This window comes from Panthera pardus, unplaced genomic scaffold (genome assembly GCF_024362965.1).
Source record: "Panthera pardus isolate Hobbes unplaced genomic scaffold, ASM2436296v1 HiC_scaffold_20, whole genome shotgun sequence".
Lineage (NCBI taxonomy): Eukaryota > Metazoa > Chordata > Mammalia > Carnivora > Felidae > Panthera > Panthera pardus.
Window position 1 is genome coordinate 56,208,647 of NW_026526766.1, and position 17,261 is coordinate 56,225,907.

At 44.2% G+C, this 17,261-nt stretch overlaps 1 protein-coding gene and 1 long non-coding RNA gene across 2 annotated transcripts in view; one reads left to right on the plus strand and one right to left on the minus strand.

Moving 5' to 3' along the window:
- The first annotated feature begins 8,221 nt into the window (after positions 1–8,221).
- Positions 8,222–17,261, plus strand: part of LOC128778607 (uncharacterized) — a 29,718-nt gene continuing 20,678 nt past the window's right edge. The window contains exon 1 of the long non-coding RNA XR_008424241.1: positions 8,222–9,612. This is a non-coding gene — a long non-coding RNA (uncharacterized LOC128778607). The remainder of the gene's footprint in view (positions 9,613–17,261) is intronic.
- On the minus strand, positions 14,477–15,627 carry CCL21 (C-C motif chemokine ligand 21). Its single transcript, XM_019424074.2, has 4 exons — positions 15,474–15,627; positions 15,259–15,379; positions 14,988–15,170; positions 14,477–14,906 (listed from the first exon to the last, which is right to left on the minus strand). Exons 1-4 carry the CDS (start codon positions 15,538–15,540, stop codon positions 14,873–14,875), a joined length of 405 nt encoding a protein of 134 aa, XP_019279619.1. The 5' UTR covers positions 15,541–15,627; the 3' UTR covers positions 14,477–14,872.

Here is a 17,261-nt window from a genome sequence, read left to right on the forward strand (position 1 = left end):
CATTGATGTATGCATTCTTTTGCTTATGGTGGTTCGGATTATGCTCTGTCGTCCCACCCTCATCCACTCTCCACTCTTCTCTACCCTGCTCTGTTCTCTGGAAGGCTGACCTGTATAGACTGAATTGCCCTCCAGCTTCTGTTTTAGTTTGGTCCACAGGAGGCAGCAGCAGGAGATCAGTGGGTGGTAGGAGAGAGAGGTTAATTCCCCAGATCCTTCATTTTGCTGCAGTCCTGGCAGTGAATAATTTTCTTTCTGGTAGTTGTTCTCAAAGAGTGGTCTTCAGACAGCAGCATCACCATCACCTGGGGGCTTGTTAGAAATGTAAATTCTGAAGTTCTATTCCAGACCTACTGGAATAATCTGTATTTTAACACACCTGTAGGTGACTGATACATGCTGGAGTCTGAAAACAACTGATCTATAGTTATAGATCCTTTGGGGCTCCCTCCTCTCTATGGGTCTCTCTGTAAGGCTCCTGAAACACTGTTCCCCCTTGCCCCTTCAGGCTTTGGTATGGTAATGGTTTCCCACTATTGCTAAACCCTGGGTGCCTCACTGTCCCATGTTGGTTTCTTAATCTCACCTCACCCCTTAAATAGCTCCTTTATTAAAGTCTTTCTGGTTAAAATTTTTTGAGTGTGCCACCTGCCAAGATCCTGATTGATACAGTAAATGGTACCAGAAGAGATCCAAGGAAATAGATTCCCACAATGGGATTCTAGGATTGGGCCACTCAAATGTTTGATGAGTCACAGATAATCCCTTTACATGGGTAAAGAAGACACTAAGTAATCTGAAGCACGAAGAAACATCACAGTCACTTGGATTATCACCACTGAAGCATAGGGTGTAATGTTGGTGGAGGACAAGGCATTAGGAGATAAAAATGACAGAGGTACTTAATTACTATGGCCACAAGTGGGATTTCAAATGGTGATTACATATATAGTTGAATGGGCTGCCTGTTTGTGATAATGCTAGCAAAATTACATTAAAAAAAAAAGGTGAGGGATGCCTGGGTGGTTTGGTTGGTTGAGCATCCAATTCTTCATTTGGGCTCAGGTCATGATTTCATAGTTCGTGAGATTGAGCCCTGTGTTAGGGATTCTCTCTCTCCCTCTTTCTCTGCCCCTCCCCTATTCTTGCACCCCACCCCTACCAAATAAATAAATAAACATTTTAAAAAAGGGTGAAAAGATACCATGAACTTCTTTTTTTTTCTTTTTAACTTATTTTCTTTTTTATTATAATTTTTAAAATTTACATCCAAATTAGCATATAGTGCAACAATGATTTCAGGAGTAGATTCCTTAGTGCCCCTTACCCATTTAGCCCATCCCCCCTCCCACAACGCCTCCCGTAACCCTCAGTTTGTTCTCCATATTTATGAGTCTCTTCTGTTTTGTCCCCCTCCCTGTTTTTATATTATTTTTGTTTCCCTTCCCTTAAGTTCATCTGTTTTGTCTCTTAAAGTCCTCACATGAGTGAAGTCATATGATTTTTGTCTTTCTCTGACTGACTAATTTCACTTAGCATAATACCTTCCAGTTCCATCCACATAGTTGCGAATAACAAGATTTCATTCTTTTTGATTGCCGAGTAATACTCCATTGCATATATATACCACATCTTCTTTATCCATTCATCCGTTGATGGACATTTGGGCTCTTTCCATACTTTGGCTATTGTTGATAGTGCTGCTATAAACATGGGGGTGCATGTGTCCCTTCAAAACAGCACACCTGTATCCGTGGTTAAATGCCTAGTAGTGCAATTGCTGGGTCATAGGGTAGTTCTATTTTTAATTTTTTGAAGAACCTCCATACTGTTTTCCAGAGCGGCTGCACCAGCTTGCATTCCCAGATACCATGAACTTCTAACTCAAAGTATTGGTGGAGATCCAGATAAACTCTATGGAATTCTTAAGAAATATTTATTGTATGTGATCACATGACAGATGTGGCTGAGGATCAAGCCCAAGACCTGATTGTATGGGTTGTAGAGTTGTAACACCAGGTAAATGCACAACCTCACCATACCTGATGCTAGGGTGCTGTTGGAAAGGAGCAGGATTCTGAGACTTGTGATGAGGATGTTTGGACAGAGATAAACAGAGCTGATAATGTTTTTTGTTTTTTTTTTTAAAAATTATAATATTTTAATATTTTTTTAAAGTAAGCTTCATGCCCAGCACAGAGCCTAATGCAGAGCTTGAATTCATGATCCTGAGATCAAAACCTGAGCTGAGATCAAGAGTCAGACACTTAACTGACTGAGCCAACCCAGCACCCCTAATTTTTAAAAATTTTTAAATGTAATCTCTATGCCCAACATGGGGCTCAAATTTACAACCTTGAGATCAAGAGTCACATGCTCTACCAACTGAGCTAGCCAAGTGCCCCTAAAGCTGATAATTTAATATCTTCAAATTCCTTTGAACATTTCTTGCTGGTAGAAGAACACTCTTCTTCCTCCTGCAAACCATGAATGACCTGGCCTTTATTCCATTAAAAACATGTTTTTAATAACTCCTAGGGCATGCATTTTTTTCTTCAAGACTTACCCTGACAACTCCTCATAGTCTCCAGGCCTACAGGGATATATAAGATGTGCTCTAAGAACAACAGCATGTATGCTGAAGGATTTGCAGGAACTTGAAACTCTATTGGAAGAATCTTGGGGACCAGTGAGGACAAATTTTTTGACATGGGTGCCCTCACCCAAGAATTGTATTAGTTCAGCACCTGGGAGTGATATTAATAGTCTGTTGGGTTGGTTACTGGAAGTGTGGACTCAACAGTGGCCTTTGATCAATAAAGTCGAGATGTTAGAACCTCACTGACATAAAACTTTGATGTGCATGTGATTTACATGGGAGTCTTATTAAACAGTAGATTCTGATTAAGTAGGTTTGGGTGAAACCCAAGATGCTGCATTTCTTTTTTATTTTATTTTTATTTTTGAGAGAGAGAGAGAGAGAGCACGCACAAGCAGGGGAGGGGTGGGGAGGTGGGGACAGAGGATCCGGAGTGGGTTCCGAGCTGATAGCAGTGACCCCGATGCAGGACTCACACTCATGGACCATGAGGTCATGGCTTAAGCCAAAGTTGGATGCTTAACTGACTGAGCCACCCAGGCACCCCCAAGATGCTGCGTTTGTAACAAACTTCTAAGTGATGCTGATGCTACTGGTCCATAGACTATACTTTGAGGGGCAAAGTAGAGGAAGGACTGCAAAATTTGAGAGAGATGGGAATGTTGGAGTGCACTTATTATGTACAACCACTAACTGTACACCTCTGAAGGGCTCCAAAAGATACTTCCTTCTCCAAGGCAATAAGAAAAGCTTAATGAAGGGAATAGTAACTTCTCTGAAAAGTACTATAGTGGCTTATTTAGCAGGCAAGAGATGAGGATAGAAGATGCCTTCTTGGGACTGGACAATCTTATTTCAAGGGGAATAATGGAATCCTTAAGTGGTAGAGGTCAGATGTGGGCACCTAACCATAAGCAATAAGGTAAATGAAATTACATATAAACTGTAAGGACAAGTTGGTAATTTATGTGCTTTGCCCACAGGGATCTGTGGTGCTAGCTAATTGATTATAGCATTCCTAGGGATGAAATAGATGGACAGCTTATTGATGTGCTACTTGACCTGTCTAAGTGGAAACATCTAAGTGGGCAAAAATTTGATCCAAATTGTACTGGGGATTTACAACCTTTTGCCTAGTTCCTCTACTTAAGTCAGTTTCCTAAACCAAAAGCCCTTTGATCGAGTGGAAGGTGGGAGGGCTTGAGTCTCTTTCACAGGTAGATTCTATACATCTTTCTCCTAGTTAGTGGTTCTCAAAGTGTGGTCCCTGGACCAACAGCATCTGCATCAACTGAGAACTTGCCAGAAGTGCAAATTATTGGGCTCTGCCCCAACTTCATTGGATCAGCAACTCTGCAAATGGTTCAGCAGTCTGTACTTTAACAAGCCTTTCTTGTAATTCTGATGTATGCTAAAATTTGAGAGTCACTGCTGTAAGCCTTCTCTATAGAGATATCTGTAGCCATTTTGCTAGGGTGAGTCTGAATGTAGAATAGGACATACTCAGACCTTTGGGGCATTATTAGACACTGTCTCAAGTTAATGCTAGTCTTAGGGACCCAAAATCCTACTGTGGTCTGCCAGTTGGAGTGAAGGTTTATAGAGGTCAAGTTACAGGAGGATCTTAATACAGGTCTGTCTCACAGAGGGTCTCTAACACCTGTCCACATTATTTCCTAGGTTCAGAATGTATAGTGGGAATAGGTATACTTAGTAATTATCCAAATGTCCACACTGATTCCTGTGTGAATAAGGAAAATTATAGTAGGAAAGACCAAGTGGAAGTCCTTTAAACTATACCTGCCCTATCACATTTCCCACTAAATAGTAAACTTAAAGTAATGCTACATTCCTAGAGAAATTGCATAGATTAGAGCACCTTCAAAGAGATGCCATAATGCCTGGCACAGAATATTACAGCTAATAATCTAGCACATGCCTTTTTTTCTATACCAGTCAATTAAAGACCATTGAAATCAGCTTCTTTTCTTAAAATATTTTTAATGTTTATTTATTTTTGAGAGACAGAGAGAGACAGAGACAGAGACAGAGAGAGAGAGTGGGGGAGGGGCAGAGAGAGAGAGAGACACAGAATCTGAAGCAGGCTCCAAGCTCCGAGCTGTCGGCACAGAGCCCAACATGGGGCTCAAACCCACAAACTGTGAGATCATGACCTGAGCCGAAGTTGGATGCTTAACCGACTGAGCCACCCAGGCACCCTGAAATCAGTTTTTCAATTGGAATGACAGGACTACACCATCACTGTCTTACCCCAGGGATGTATCAGCATTCCTGCTCTTTGTCATAAGAGCAGGACATCACATAGAATATCAACTGTCATAATCTTGACATCTCATAGAATATCAACTGACATTATGCTTACTGTCTCTAGTGGACAAGAAATAGCAGTCCCCTTAAATGCCTTAAGTTAAGGGTCTTAAGTTAAGACCCATATGTGCCAGAGAGAGAGAAAGAAATCTTACAAAAATTCAGGATCCTGCCATATAGGTGAAGTTTCTCGGCTACTGTGGGTAGAGAGAAGCTGAAAAACAGTGGTCTGTGGTGTGTTGTAACTTCACCATGAAGAAAGAGACACAATACTTAAAGGGAAGTTTAGATTTTGGAGGCAACATATGCTATATTTAGGTGTACTGCTGTAAAATATTTACTGGATATGGCATAAAGCTGATGATTTTGAATGAAGCCCAGAGCAAGGAGGGCTCAGCAGCAGGTCCAGTTTCCAGGAAAGTTGCGCTGCTACTTGGGTGTTATGACTCATAAATCCAATGAACTTCAGATTTTCTGTGGCAGAAAAAGGGTGCTGTAGGAGCTCCAATAGGAGAATTACAGCAAAGACCCTTAGGGTGTTGGAGTAAGGCCACACCTCTTTTGCTAGTGATTATTTTCTATTTGAAAACCAGTTCCTGATTTGCCACTGGGCCTGGGTGAACACTCAGACTCTAGTTCACTCGGTGCCAATGTGGCCTAAGGGTGTTATCTATAGCAAATCATATAGTTGGATGTGCATAGTAGCATCATTCCATTGTTAAATGGCCATTGTACATATGAGATCAGGCCTTACAAATTTCAGAAGGCAGGAGTAAAAGCATGGGTAGGTGGCTCAGATTCCTACTTGTATTGTTTCTTCTTCTGATTACACTTATACCTTCAAGGAGAAGTTTTCTACAGTTAACAGAGGGAAAAAATGCATGGTCTTGATGTTTAGATGGTTCTCTAAGGTATGCTGGCATCCGTCAGAAGCAGACAGTTGCTTACATTCAGAGGTGGCCTTGAAAGACAGTGGTGAAGGGAATTCCTCTCAGCGGGCAGAATTTCAGGCAGTACTTTGAATGTCAACATTGTTGGGAAGTAGAGACAGCTTGAGGTTTGGAGGTATACTAATTCACATGCAGTGGCTGCCTACAATAATCCTGCCCTCACCTTTGTAAATGGTTCCTTCACTAAAATTTTTTTCCATTAAACCTTTCTGGGCATGCCATTTGTTTCCCGCCAAGATCCTGAATGATACAAGAGTATAGTGCAGAGGGAGCATAATAGGGTTCAATTAAATTTCATTACTGTCTGCCTGGAATGCCTGTTGAGAAAGACCTTGAGAATCAGCAGGAAAGAGTAAAATAACAAAATAATAACAAACAAGGGATTTGTAACACATTCATTCAATAAATATTTATTGAGGGCCCCCTATGTTCCAGACACTGTTCTTGGCACTAGGATATGGCAGTAAACAAAACAGATGGATGTTTCTGCTCTTGCAGAGTTTTTATTCTAATGAAGGAGACAGGAAATAAGAAAACAAGAAAAATGTATATACTTCAGAGGACAGTAAGTGCTATGAAGAAAAATAAAGAAGGCCAGAGGGATAGGGAGTATTGGGGAGTGTGGTCAGGGAAAACTTTGGTGACAACATTTGAACAGAAAGCTGATGTGAAGAAGGTGAGGGAGAGAGCCATTCAGAGATCTGGGGAAGATGTTCTAGGCAAAGAAAATAGCAAGTGTGAAGATTTTGAGGTGAGAGTATGTTTGAGGAATAGAAAGGAGGCCAATGTTATGGGAGGGAAGTGAGCAAAGAGTGGTGGGAGATATAGTCAGATATTAATATGGGCCAAATAATTAAGGCTTTGTAGGCCATTGTAGGGTTTATGTTTTATTTTGAGTGAGATGGGGAACGATTGGAGGGTTTTAAATGGAGGTGTGACATGATCTGATATGTTTTAAAGTCCCCTTCTGGCTGTCGGATCAAAGTAGTGCAAGAATGGAAGCAGGGAGACCAGGTCAGAGGCTATTGCAATAATTGAGGAGGACACAATGTTACTGGGAGTTGGTGAGAAGTGATTCGATTCTGGAAATATTTTGAAGGTAAAGTCATGGGCTTTGGTGCGGGGTTCAGCATACAATGTGAGAGGAAAGAAGAGGCAAGAATACTGCAATATTTTTGGCTTGAGCAATGTGATGGATGGAGTTGCATTTACCAAGATGTGGATGACTACAGAGGAGTGGGTGTGTGGGAAGATCAGGGGCCTGGTTTGACTTGTTAGGATGAAGCAGCATTTTGGATATATAAGTGGAGATGTAGGCATCTGATAAGAAGTAGGCAGCTGGTAATGTGAGTTTGAAGTTCAGGGGAGAAATTTTAGCTAAAAATACAAATTTGGGAGCATATGGATGGTATGTAAGGCCATAAGACATTGAGATCTCCAAGGGAGTAAGTGTAGGTAGAAGAGGTTCATGTTCCAAGTCCTGAAGCTCCCCAATATCGACAGATCAGGGATATGAAGAGGATCAGGGAAGGAGGGGTGCTGTCAGGGTGTTACGATGGTACCCACTTTCATGGCAAACAGGGAAAGGACACAGGGTCTGTGGGTGGAAGGCTTAAGCACCAACTCCCTAGCCGTTGGTTTAGATGATCCAATGGGGGTGGAAGTGGGGGACTGGATGCCAAGCAGGTGGGTTTAAAACAGTTCCTGATCACATACACAGAACTCTAAGTGGGCTACATGCTTCACCTAGTTCACCCACTTCCCAGCCAGGTTGCTTTTGTGTGAGCCCTGGACAAATCTTACAGCTCAGGGCAGCTTTTTCCAGCCTATACCCACACTCCTCCAAGGAGCCCACACGGACTTCATGCTTCCTGGTTTGACCATATCCACACCTCAGGAATCACAGACCTTGGATAGTGGGCCATAGCTATTGGGACAGGGAAGGGAGCAGCTGTGCCTGGAAAGTCAACCAAGTCCATGGTAGGGGAGTTAATGATTGTGGGGAGAGGACCTCGACTAGATGCTTAGTGTTTGTTGAATGAATGAGTGTGTGTATCCCAAGCTGTGTCCCTGGAGCTGTGCTTGACTGATGTGCTTGTCGTGTGTGTGTGTGTGTATGTATGTGTGTACCTGAGGTGCCCATCCTGTGTGTGGGCCTCCCCATACCTACCTCGCGCAGTTAGTGTTGTATGTGGCTGTGTGTCTCCTCTCCCAGGCCTGCAGAGGGCGCCCCAGCCTGGGAAGGGAGGCTCTCGAGTGGGCGGGGCTCTGAAGGAGAGGTGTAGGGAAGCTGTAGTTGGCTAGGGGTATTATAGCAGGGGCGGGGGGGTGGGGAGGCCCTGACCCAGGGGGCTCCTCAGAGAGTCCGGGAAGGGCGTTGGGCCCAAAGTTCCTGGGCCCGGGCCGACTTCTGGTGCTCTCCTTGCTCCAGGCACCCGTGGGCCCCCGAAGCCGGAGGTCCCGGACAACGGGCCGGATACGCGGAGGGGAGACTTGGACTGTAAGTGGGACCACACCCCCGGGGGCCTGGGGCCAGCGTGGGTCTCAGAGGCCCCCCCGGGTAGCCATTACCCCAGGTTTAGAACAACGGCCCTCCCCCCAAATCCCCGCCACTCAGGCCCCCGAACTCGTCCGTACACAGCTCGCTGGCAGAGACGCGTGGGCGGGCGAAGGCCTGTGTTTGTCTACAAATATTTATCTCCCTCACTCCCACTCCAACATACCCTGAGTCCAAGGCACTAACGTAGAAGTCGAAATAATGTTTGCCTTAAAGGCTAAAGGAAGTTCACATCACCTCTGGCACTTCCTTCACAGAATAACCTGCACCCGATTGATTCCTTACACCGCATAATTACGGTGCTAACCCTAAAAAAGGGTTTCTTTGTTCAGTGAAGGTTTATTGAGAGCCTAACTGTGCCGGCGTGAGGCTCGGCGCCAGAGGATGAAGGCCTTTAACATGGATATGAGCGGAAAAGGAATGTATACTATTCGTCATTGGACACAGGAAAACGCCAGACCTCTGGCCTATCATGAGACACATTTGAGGACAAGTAATAAAAAAAAAAAATCTTTGTGGTCCCAGAAAGATAAAGGAAATGAAAACAAAATTCAACCCACAAACCTGCTGTTTGCATGTAGCCGACCGAGGACCGCGGTGACGATGCTGCCTCCTGGTGGCGGAACGGGGCAACGCAGCTATCACAGTCAAGTGGAGTTTCACAGGGTGGGAGTGGTGGTGGCAGTGACGGCGTGGATTCTGAACCGAAATTGGCTCTGGCTGCCCAGGTGGTCAATAGTGGAATTTCGTTCTCTTAATATTAGATTGAAATTTATTATGACAACAGTTCCATAGCTCTAAGGCGAAAATCTTCAAGAACATGGCATCAGAGTTTCCCTGGGGTGTTTTGGTTTGTCACCACCGAGAAAGGGATGTCCTGAAGAAAACAAAGTCTTCAGCTTCTTTTCATAGCTAATACATTCTCTGCAGGTGGAACTGTAAACACCAATAGAAGAATTAAAAATATAGGTGTTAGAAAAAGACGCTTGGCAACTTAAGCATTTATGAAAATGGTAACTCATTGGTCAAGACTGATGCCAAAGGATAGAAGCATTGATGAATTTCATAAAACAACACAGCATCATTTTGACCCAAAATACAAGGAAAAATAGCACCTGGATGTGGGAAAGAGAAAGAACTTCACAAAAGAGGCCAGTGAGCTGAAGGCGTTTTCACAGGTAAATGCTTAAAGCCAGGAAACAAATTAATTTTGAGTTTCATAAATAGTAAGTGTGGGCCCAGTCCCTCTGACATTCCTGTGCCCTAATGCAAGGTACAGATGCCAAGTGTGTTAGTGGTGCTGTGCTGGTACCTCTATATTGTTCCATTTTTAATTTTTGAAAGGAATATATCAAAAGAAAGGCTCTGTCATTGGTGATCATGACCCTCTAAAGGCTTGGGTTGATGAGGAAAGAATGAAATAGTGGCTAGCCAGAGTATGGCCCAAGTATTGTGGGAGGTGTGGTTGAGAAATCTGATTGCTTAGTTTGGAATTCGTTTCAGGTTCATATTACTGAGCTTAAGATGTTTTTAGGAGGTCTCACTAGCTCTGGACAGGGTTAAGGATATGGGATACAAACCCCTTACATTTGAATTTTTTTTTTAACGTTTATTTATTTTTGAGACAGAGAGAGACAGAGCATGAACGGGGGAGGGTCAGAGAGAGGGAGACACAGAATCTGAAACAGGCTCCAGGCTCTGAGCAGTCAGCACAGAGCCTGACGTGGGGCTCGAACTCACTGACCGCGAGATCATGACCTGAGCCGAAGTCAGCCGCTCAACCGACTGAGCCACCCAGGCACCCCAAAACCCCTTACATTTGTATCAAAGTGGTCCTTAAAGGATTCACAAAGGAGGGCCAGGGGAAATGGGAGGCTTCTAATTCCCAGGCAACTCTGACAAGAAGGAGCTGGCCCATCATTTCATAAGTGTGTGTGTTGTTTCATGGGAGAGATAGTGACAAGATCATTTAAAAACATGGTATTAGTAATTTTCTGAATGGTCCTGAGGGTGACTTATTGTTAGCAGAAAGTTTTAAAGCAATAGACCCATTTAAAAATATATATATATTTTTAACGTTTATTCACTTTTTGAGAGACAGAGACAGAGTGTGAGCAGGGCAGGGGCAGAGAAAGAGGGAGACACACAATCCAAAGCAGGCTCCAGGCTCTGAGCTGTCAGCACAGAGCCCGATGTAGGGCTTGAACTCATGAACTGGGAGATCATGACCTGAGCTGAAGTTGGACACTTAACTGACTGAGCCTCCCAGGTGCCCCTCAATAGACCCAGTTTTAAAGCAATGAAATGTTTTAGTGCTTTAGTGTTAAAGGAAAACTGGATTCCAGGGATTACAGTGGCTTTTCATGATTGAGGGGATGATGATTTTGTAAATTTGGGGGATGTATGCTCTTTAGAATTTTTTTTCTTCTTTTACATTCCTAGTAGAAGCCATTGTCTCCCTAGTGAACACAGGTATACTACTATTCAGTAAAATATTTATTTTTACATATGCATGAGCAAGGCATTGGAAGTCCTTCAAATTTATAATTTTATTGTATGCTTTGTACTTGTTTTTATGGAAATATTTCCTTGTCTAAGCAGCAGTCTTTTGGAAATTTACCTTCATCTCCTCTCCCATTTCTGTCCTTTACACACATACATACACCAAAAACATTTACTGTAGTTTTAGTTGGGGCTCAGGAAGAAGTACAAATAAATGCATGTGTTTAATTTGCCATCTTTACCCTGAACTCCTACTAGTCTTTGAATTTAATGGTGTTGATCTTTTCCTTTATGGTTTGTGTTTTATGGTTTTAATCTTTTTGTCTTGGTTTGGTTTTGGTTTTACATCTTAAGCTCTTTCTATCTCAAGGTTATAAACACACGTATCTATAGTTTCCTCTATTACATATATTTTAAACATTGGGTCTTTCATTCATCTCATATGATGAAACATTGAAAAGTATTGAGTTTATGATAGTGACAAGATAGAGGTGTTTTAAAAATGGAAGAGAAATTAGAACTTAGAAAAAAACCCAAAAGGCAAGTGGCAAAGGAAAAGTAAGCCAAGTACACTACTGTGCTATGCAGTGAACAATTACATGGTGATAATAATGTAAACTCTGATCATGACCTAAATATAGTGGTATGACTATATTTAGAGGACAGGGTGACAGAAGAGGAGGGTTGGTAAGAGTTAATTCCCCATTTTTTATAATAGGAAGCCAATTGGCAACGTTTAAATAGATAAACCGAGAAACAGAAGTGTGAACAAAGTATTTAGATGTATGGCACTAACTCCTAGAAGAAGTAGCTTAAGAGTTAAAATTTACAGGAAGTGGGGCACCTGGGTGGCTCAGTCCATTGAGCTTCTGACTTCAGCTCAGGTCATGATCTTGTGGTTCAAGAGTTTGAGCCCTGCATTGGGCCCACTGCTATCAGCTCAGAGCCCGCTTTGAATCCTCTGTCCACCCCCACCTCTCTGCCCCGCCTCTGCTCATTCTCTTTCTCTCTCTCAAAAATGAATAAAAACATTTAAAAAATTTGTAGGAAATGGTTTTCAAAAGTTTTTTGATATTTTGAAAAGCCATGACTATTACTTATTTTTTTTTTAAATTATGCATCTTAAGGGGCGCCTGGGTGGCTCAGTTGGTTGAGCATCTGACTTCGGCTCAGGTCATGATCTTGCAGTCTGTGAGTTCGAGCCCCGCATCGGGCTCTGTGCTGATGGCTCAGAGCCTGGAGCCTGCTTCCGATTCTGTGTCTCCCTCTCTCTCTGCCCCTTCCCTGCACATGCTCTGTCTCTCTCTGTCTCAAAAATAAATAAAAACATTAAGAAAAAAAATTTAAAAAAAAAGAATGTAAGATTGTTTAAAAAAAATGAATTATGCATCTTAAGAAAAAAGAAAGAACAAGATAACATTGTCAAAGATGAAGGCAGATAAGGACAGTGGCCACTCGTTTTCTGATGGAATAAGGAATATATTGCATGCCTGCTTAGGGCAGGGTTTGAGGCACAGATGAGGCATAGATAATTAGCAGGATAATTTAGCGAAATACGAAGTTCTGCTTATGTGTTTCCTTTTACTCTGAAGCAACCTCGAGTTTTGGCATGGCTAAGAATAGAGGCATCCTGATGTCAAAGGCCCTTCTGCTTTTGTAAAAGTCGGAAGCACACCTGGGAAGAGGTTATGCCCCGGAGGGACTGGGGAGAGGAAGGATTTTGAAGAAAGGTCTTTCTGACTGGGAGGGAATTGGTATGTATGTCCAGCAATGGGCTGTAATCCCTGGCTGTGTTGAAGCAAGTGTCAGCATCTGAGTGAATGGCTCTGTGGGGGTGTCATGGGAAGCCAGGTTCAAGCCCAGAGTCTTTTATAGCTGAGTTCCCGTGTCTCTAATGTGGCACAGAGCTAAGAGTTTGAGAAGCCAGCACCTGAAGAGTCATACCTGCTAGTACCACAGGGGCCTTAGCATTTACTGGTAAGACTGATGTCCAGTGATGGGATGGTGTGGGGAGCAGATAGGATGCCTCTTCTGTGCCTTGATGTTTCTATGACCTTTGCACAGCCCTTGGCAAGTGGGATCTCCAGACTTCCTGATGTTGAATTCCTCATTAGCACTCCAGTGCAGGGGCTTGGAGTAGGATTAAGTTCATTGAAAGAACATTTTAAAATGCAATAATTCTTGTGGCACCTGGGTGGCTCAGTTGGTTGAGTGTCCGACTTCAGCTCAGGTCATGATCTCATGATTTGTGGGTTTGAGCCCCACACTGCAGTTCTGACTACGCAGAGCCTGCTTCGGATCCTCTGTCTCCATCTCTCTCTGCCCCTCCCCTGGTCATGTTCTCTCAAAAATAATTAAAACACACACACACACACACACACACACACACACACACACACAATGCAGTAATTCTTGCATATCTGAATTTTCAGACTAAGATCACACCTGCTGCACGAGGATAGGTAGGAAGAGCCCCCATCTTCGCCCGTTGCAGGAGGACCAGACAGCACTTACTTTAATGACTTTATGATAAGTAGTAAATGATGTGGTGTGCTCAGGCTCCCACGGAAGGAAAATGTGGTGGGGCAGTCACCTCTAGCTTCTCGCCCCTCACCCAGGATCTATTCCCTTCTTTCCCACATGGCCTGGCTCCCCAATGGTTTTCCCTCTCCCTATATCCCTTTTATCCCCTATGGGGATAAAAGAGGCAATGAGGGGATCTCTGCTCTGGGGAGGAAGAGGTAGAGAAGAGCCAGGCCAGAGTCTTCTTAGAGAGGACACCGATTTGCATTTGAATTCTGGGGTTCTAAATACCTGCCACAGGAGACTTAGTCCTTGGTCTCAGAGGTTAAAGGGGCTAAAGTACCCTAGGGAAGAAAGGGAAGGAGAGAAGGCTTTCCCACCTGGGAGGGAGCTTAGGGAGTCAAGAAGCCCAGATAGGAATAGAGAAGCACACAGCTCCATTAAACAAAGAGAGACCCAGCTTCACTGATGAGGGCAGGAGTGTGTGGGTATTTGGGAAGGGATGGGGGCTCTGAAGGGGTCCCAGGGCCGGAACTGTGCATAGGGTAGGTTTTAGTAGAACTTGTGTTTGCCTGTGTTACAGGCAGGCCCAGGTTCCATTCTCCCTTCTGGGGACCCTCCCAAAGAAGTCCTTGGACCTTCGTATTCAGAGGACCCCAGGGAAAGTGGTGGCAGTCCCAGGCAGAGCTAGGAAAAGATCTGGAGGTCACTCCTGAAGTGATAGCATGCTGGACATAACCAGGGAAGAGCCCTCTTCAGGGTCTCAGAGGCCTGCAGAGCTTTTGGCGATGTGTGCTCTTGGTCCACCATCTCTCACTGACAGGGATTTCTCAGAGACCGGGAGCAGCCCAGATCCCTCTACTGCCAGGGTAACTGGGAGGCAAGGAAACTCTTGGGATAGGTGAGAAAATAGAATTTTCCAGGTCACGTTCTTGGCTGGGACCAGAGTGTGTGACCCCACCCTGTAGTGACACTGGCTTCCCCATTGACGCAAACACACAGGAACAGATACTTGGGTGGGAGGCTGGAACAGGTTTTTATTGTTAGATATAAATTGTATTTACAAGAAAGCAGTAGGGTGCAGTGGGAGTAGGGTCAGGTCCAGTATCCTGGGTGACCTTTTCTCAGAGGGGACAGTCCTGCTGCCTCCTCTCACACTTCCTGGGAGACTCTCCCTCCTCTGCCTTTCTGGGTCTGGCCTGGTGTGGGCAACGTAGCCATGCAGGGTAGGGCTGGGTATACAGATGGGATGGTTGAAGCAGGAGAAGGGGTGAGGCAAGGCCAGCATGAGGTGGCTGCTCTGCGGCCCCTGAGTCTACCCCCTCTCCTAGCCCACTTCTTGCTCCTTGGATTGGGGCTCCAAGCCCCAGTGAGGCTGGTGGGGGCCTCCTGGGCTCCAGGCTGGTCACTGGGCTATGACCCTTTTGGGGTCTGTGGCTGTTCAGTCCTGGGAGGGCAGAAGAGGGGTTTGAGGGGCTGATCAGGGCTCCCCTTCACTTCCCTCCCACTGTCCCTCTAGCTTCCTCACCTCTTACAGCCTTTGGAGCCCTTTCCCTTCTTGCCAGACTTGGGGGCTCCTTTGTCCCTCTTACAGCCCTGGGCTTGTTTCCGTGGGGCTGGTGGCTTGTCCAGACGTTGCATCAGCTGCTGCACCCAGGTCTCTTTAGGGTCTGCGCATAGCTCTGGCTGAGAGCGCTTCCGAGGTGAGAACCTGGGGGTTGGGCATTAGCAAGCCTGTCCTAGTTTTGCCCGCCATGCCCTCCCCACTCAGCTGCACCCACCTTCTTGCACCCACTCACAGGATAGCTGAGATGGGGCAGCCCCTGCTTGGCTCCTGCTTCCGGTAGCTGCGGACAACCTGGGCGGGAATCTTCCTTAGGCTGTACTTGAGGCAACAATCCTGCGCCCCTCCATCACTGCCTGCAGGGTGGGGTTTACAGGGAGCCGGGGCTCCTGGTAGGCTCCCACCCGCGCCTCCCCTTCTCCCCATCCTAGGCAACTCCCTCTTTGATACCTTGGGTCCAGGGGATGCAGAAGGCCAGGACCAGGACAAGGAGGCTCAGAGCCAATGACTGAGCCATGGCTGTGGTAGAAGGTGAGTGTGAGGCCAGAGCGGTAGGCGAGGTGGACAGCTGCAAGTTGGGGGTCCGTGTGTCAGCTAGGACTGGTCTGCTGCCTATTTATGCAGGCAGACACTTTCACTTCCTCCATCCCCAGCCACTCTGTCCATGCAAGAATAGGGATCTCCCTCCTTTTCCTTCCTGAAAGGCTGCCTCACTAGTATGCGGAAACGAAAACTTCACACAGCCCATCGGATCCCAAGCCTCCTGAGTCTGTCTCCTCAATATCAATTGAATCTGTCCAGCCCTTTTTCTACCTTTGGCCACTGTTTTGGTCCAGGCTTCACTGTGTCTCTCCTGGAACACTATGATTGCCTCTTCACTGCATTTTAGGTTCCATATTCTCCCCATTCTTCCACAGGCTGAGGACTGTTGCTTCCTAAAATGTGCATTTGATTTTTGGATTGTAAGAGTTCTTTTTTTTTTTTTTTTAAAGTAGGCTTGATGCATAGTGTGGAGCCCAATGTGGGACTTGAACTCACAACCCTGAGATCAAGACCTGAGCTGAGATTGAGAGTCGGACGCTTAACTGACTGAGCCACCCCAAAGATATTTCTTTTAAGTATTATTTATTTAAGTAATCTCTACACTGAGTGTGGGGCTTGGACTCATGATCCCGAGATCACGAGTCACACGCATGCTCTTTGGACTGAGCTAGCCAGACGCCTCTGGATTTTGAAAGTTCTTTATGCATTCTGGATAATAGACCCTTATCAGATATATGATTTGCAAATATATCCTCCTATTCTGTGGATTTTCACTATCTTGATAGTGTCCTTTGATACATAGAATTTAAAAATTTTGATGAAGTCCTACTTATCTATTTATTTTTCTGTTACCTGTGCTTTTAGTGTCATATTTAAGAAACCTATGCCAAATCTAAGGCCATGAAGATTTCTCCTTGTTTTTCCCCTCAACTTTATTGAGGTATAATTGACAAAATTGTATGTATTTAAAGTGTACAACATGATGACTTCATACAGGTATACATTATGAAATAATTACCATAATCAAGTTAATTAATACCTCTGTCACTTCACATAGTTACCTTTTTCCTTTTTTTTGTGGTGAGAATGCTTAAGATCTACTTTCTTACCAATTTCAAGTATACAATATAGTATTATTAACTACAGTCACCATGCTGTACATTCACTCCTTAGAACTTATTCATCTTATAACTGAAAGTTTGTACCTTTGACCAACATCTCCCCATGCTCCCCCTGCCCCCAACTCCTGGAAGCCACCACTCTGTTTCTATGTGTTTGAATTTTTTTTTTTTGATTCCACATATAAATGATACCATATACTATTTGTGTTTCTCTGTCTGGCTTATTTCACTTAATAAAAAAGGCTTTCCAGGTTCATCCATGTTGTCATGATGGCAGTTTCCTTCTTTTTTATGGCTGAATAATATTCCATTGCATGTATGTATGTATTAGATCTTCTTTATCCATTCATCCATCAGTAGACACTTAGGTTGTTTCCATGTCTTGGCCATTGTGAATAATGATAACAATGAATAAGGGAGGACAAATATCACTTTGAGGTAGTGGTTTCATTTCCTTTGGATATATACCCAGAAGTGGGGTTGCTAGACCATATGTAGTTCTATTTTTAATTATTTGAGGAAATCCATATTGTTTTTCATAATGTATGTACCAATTTACATTCTTATCAACAAT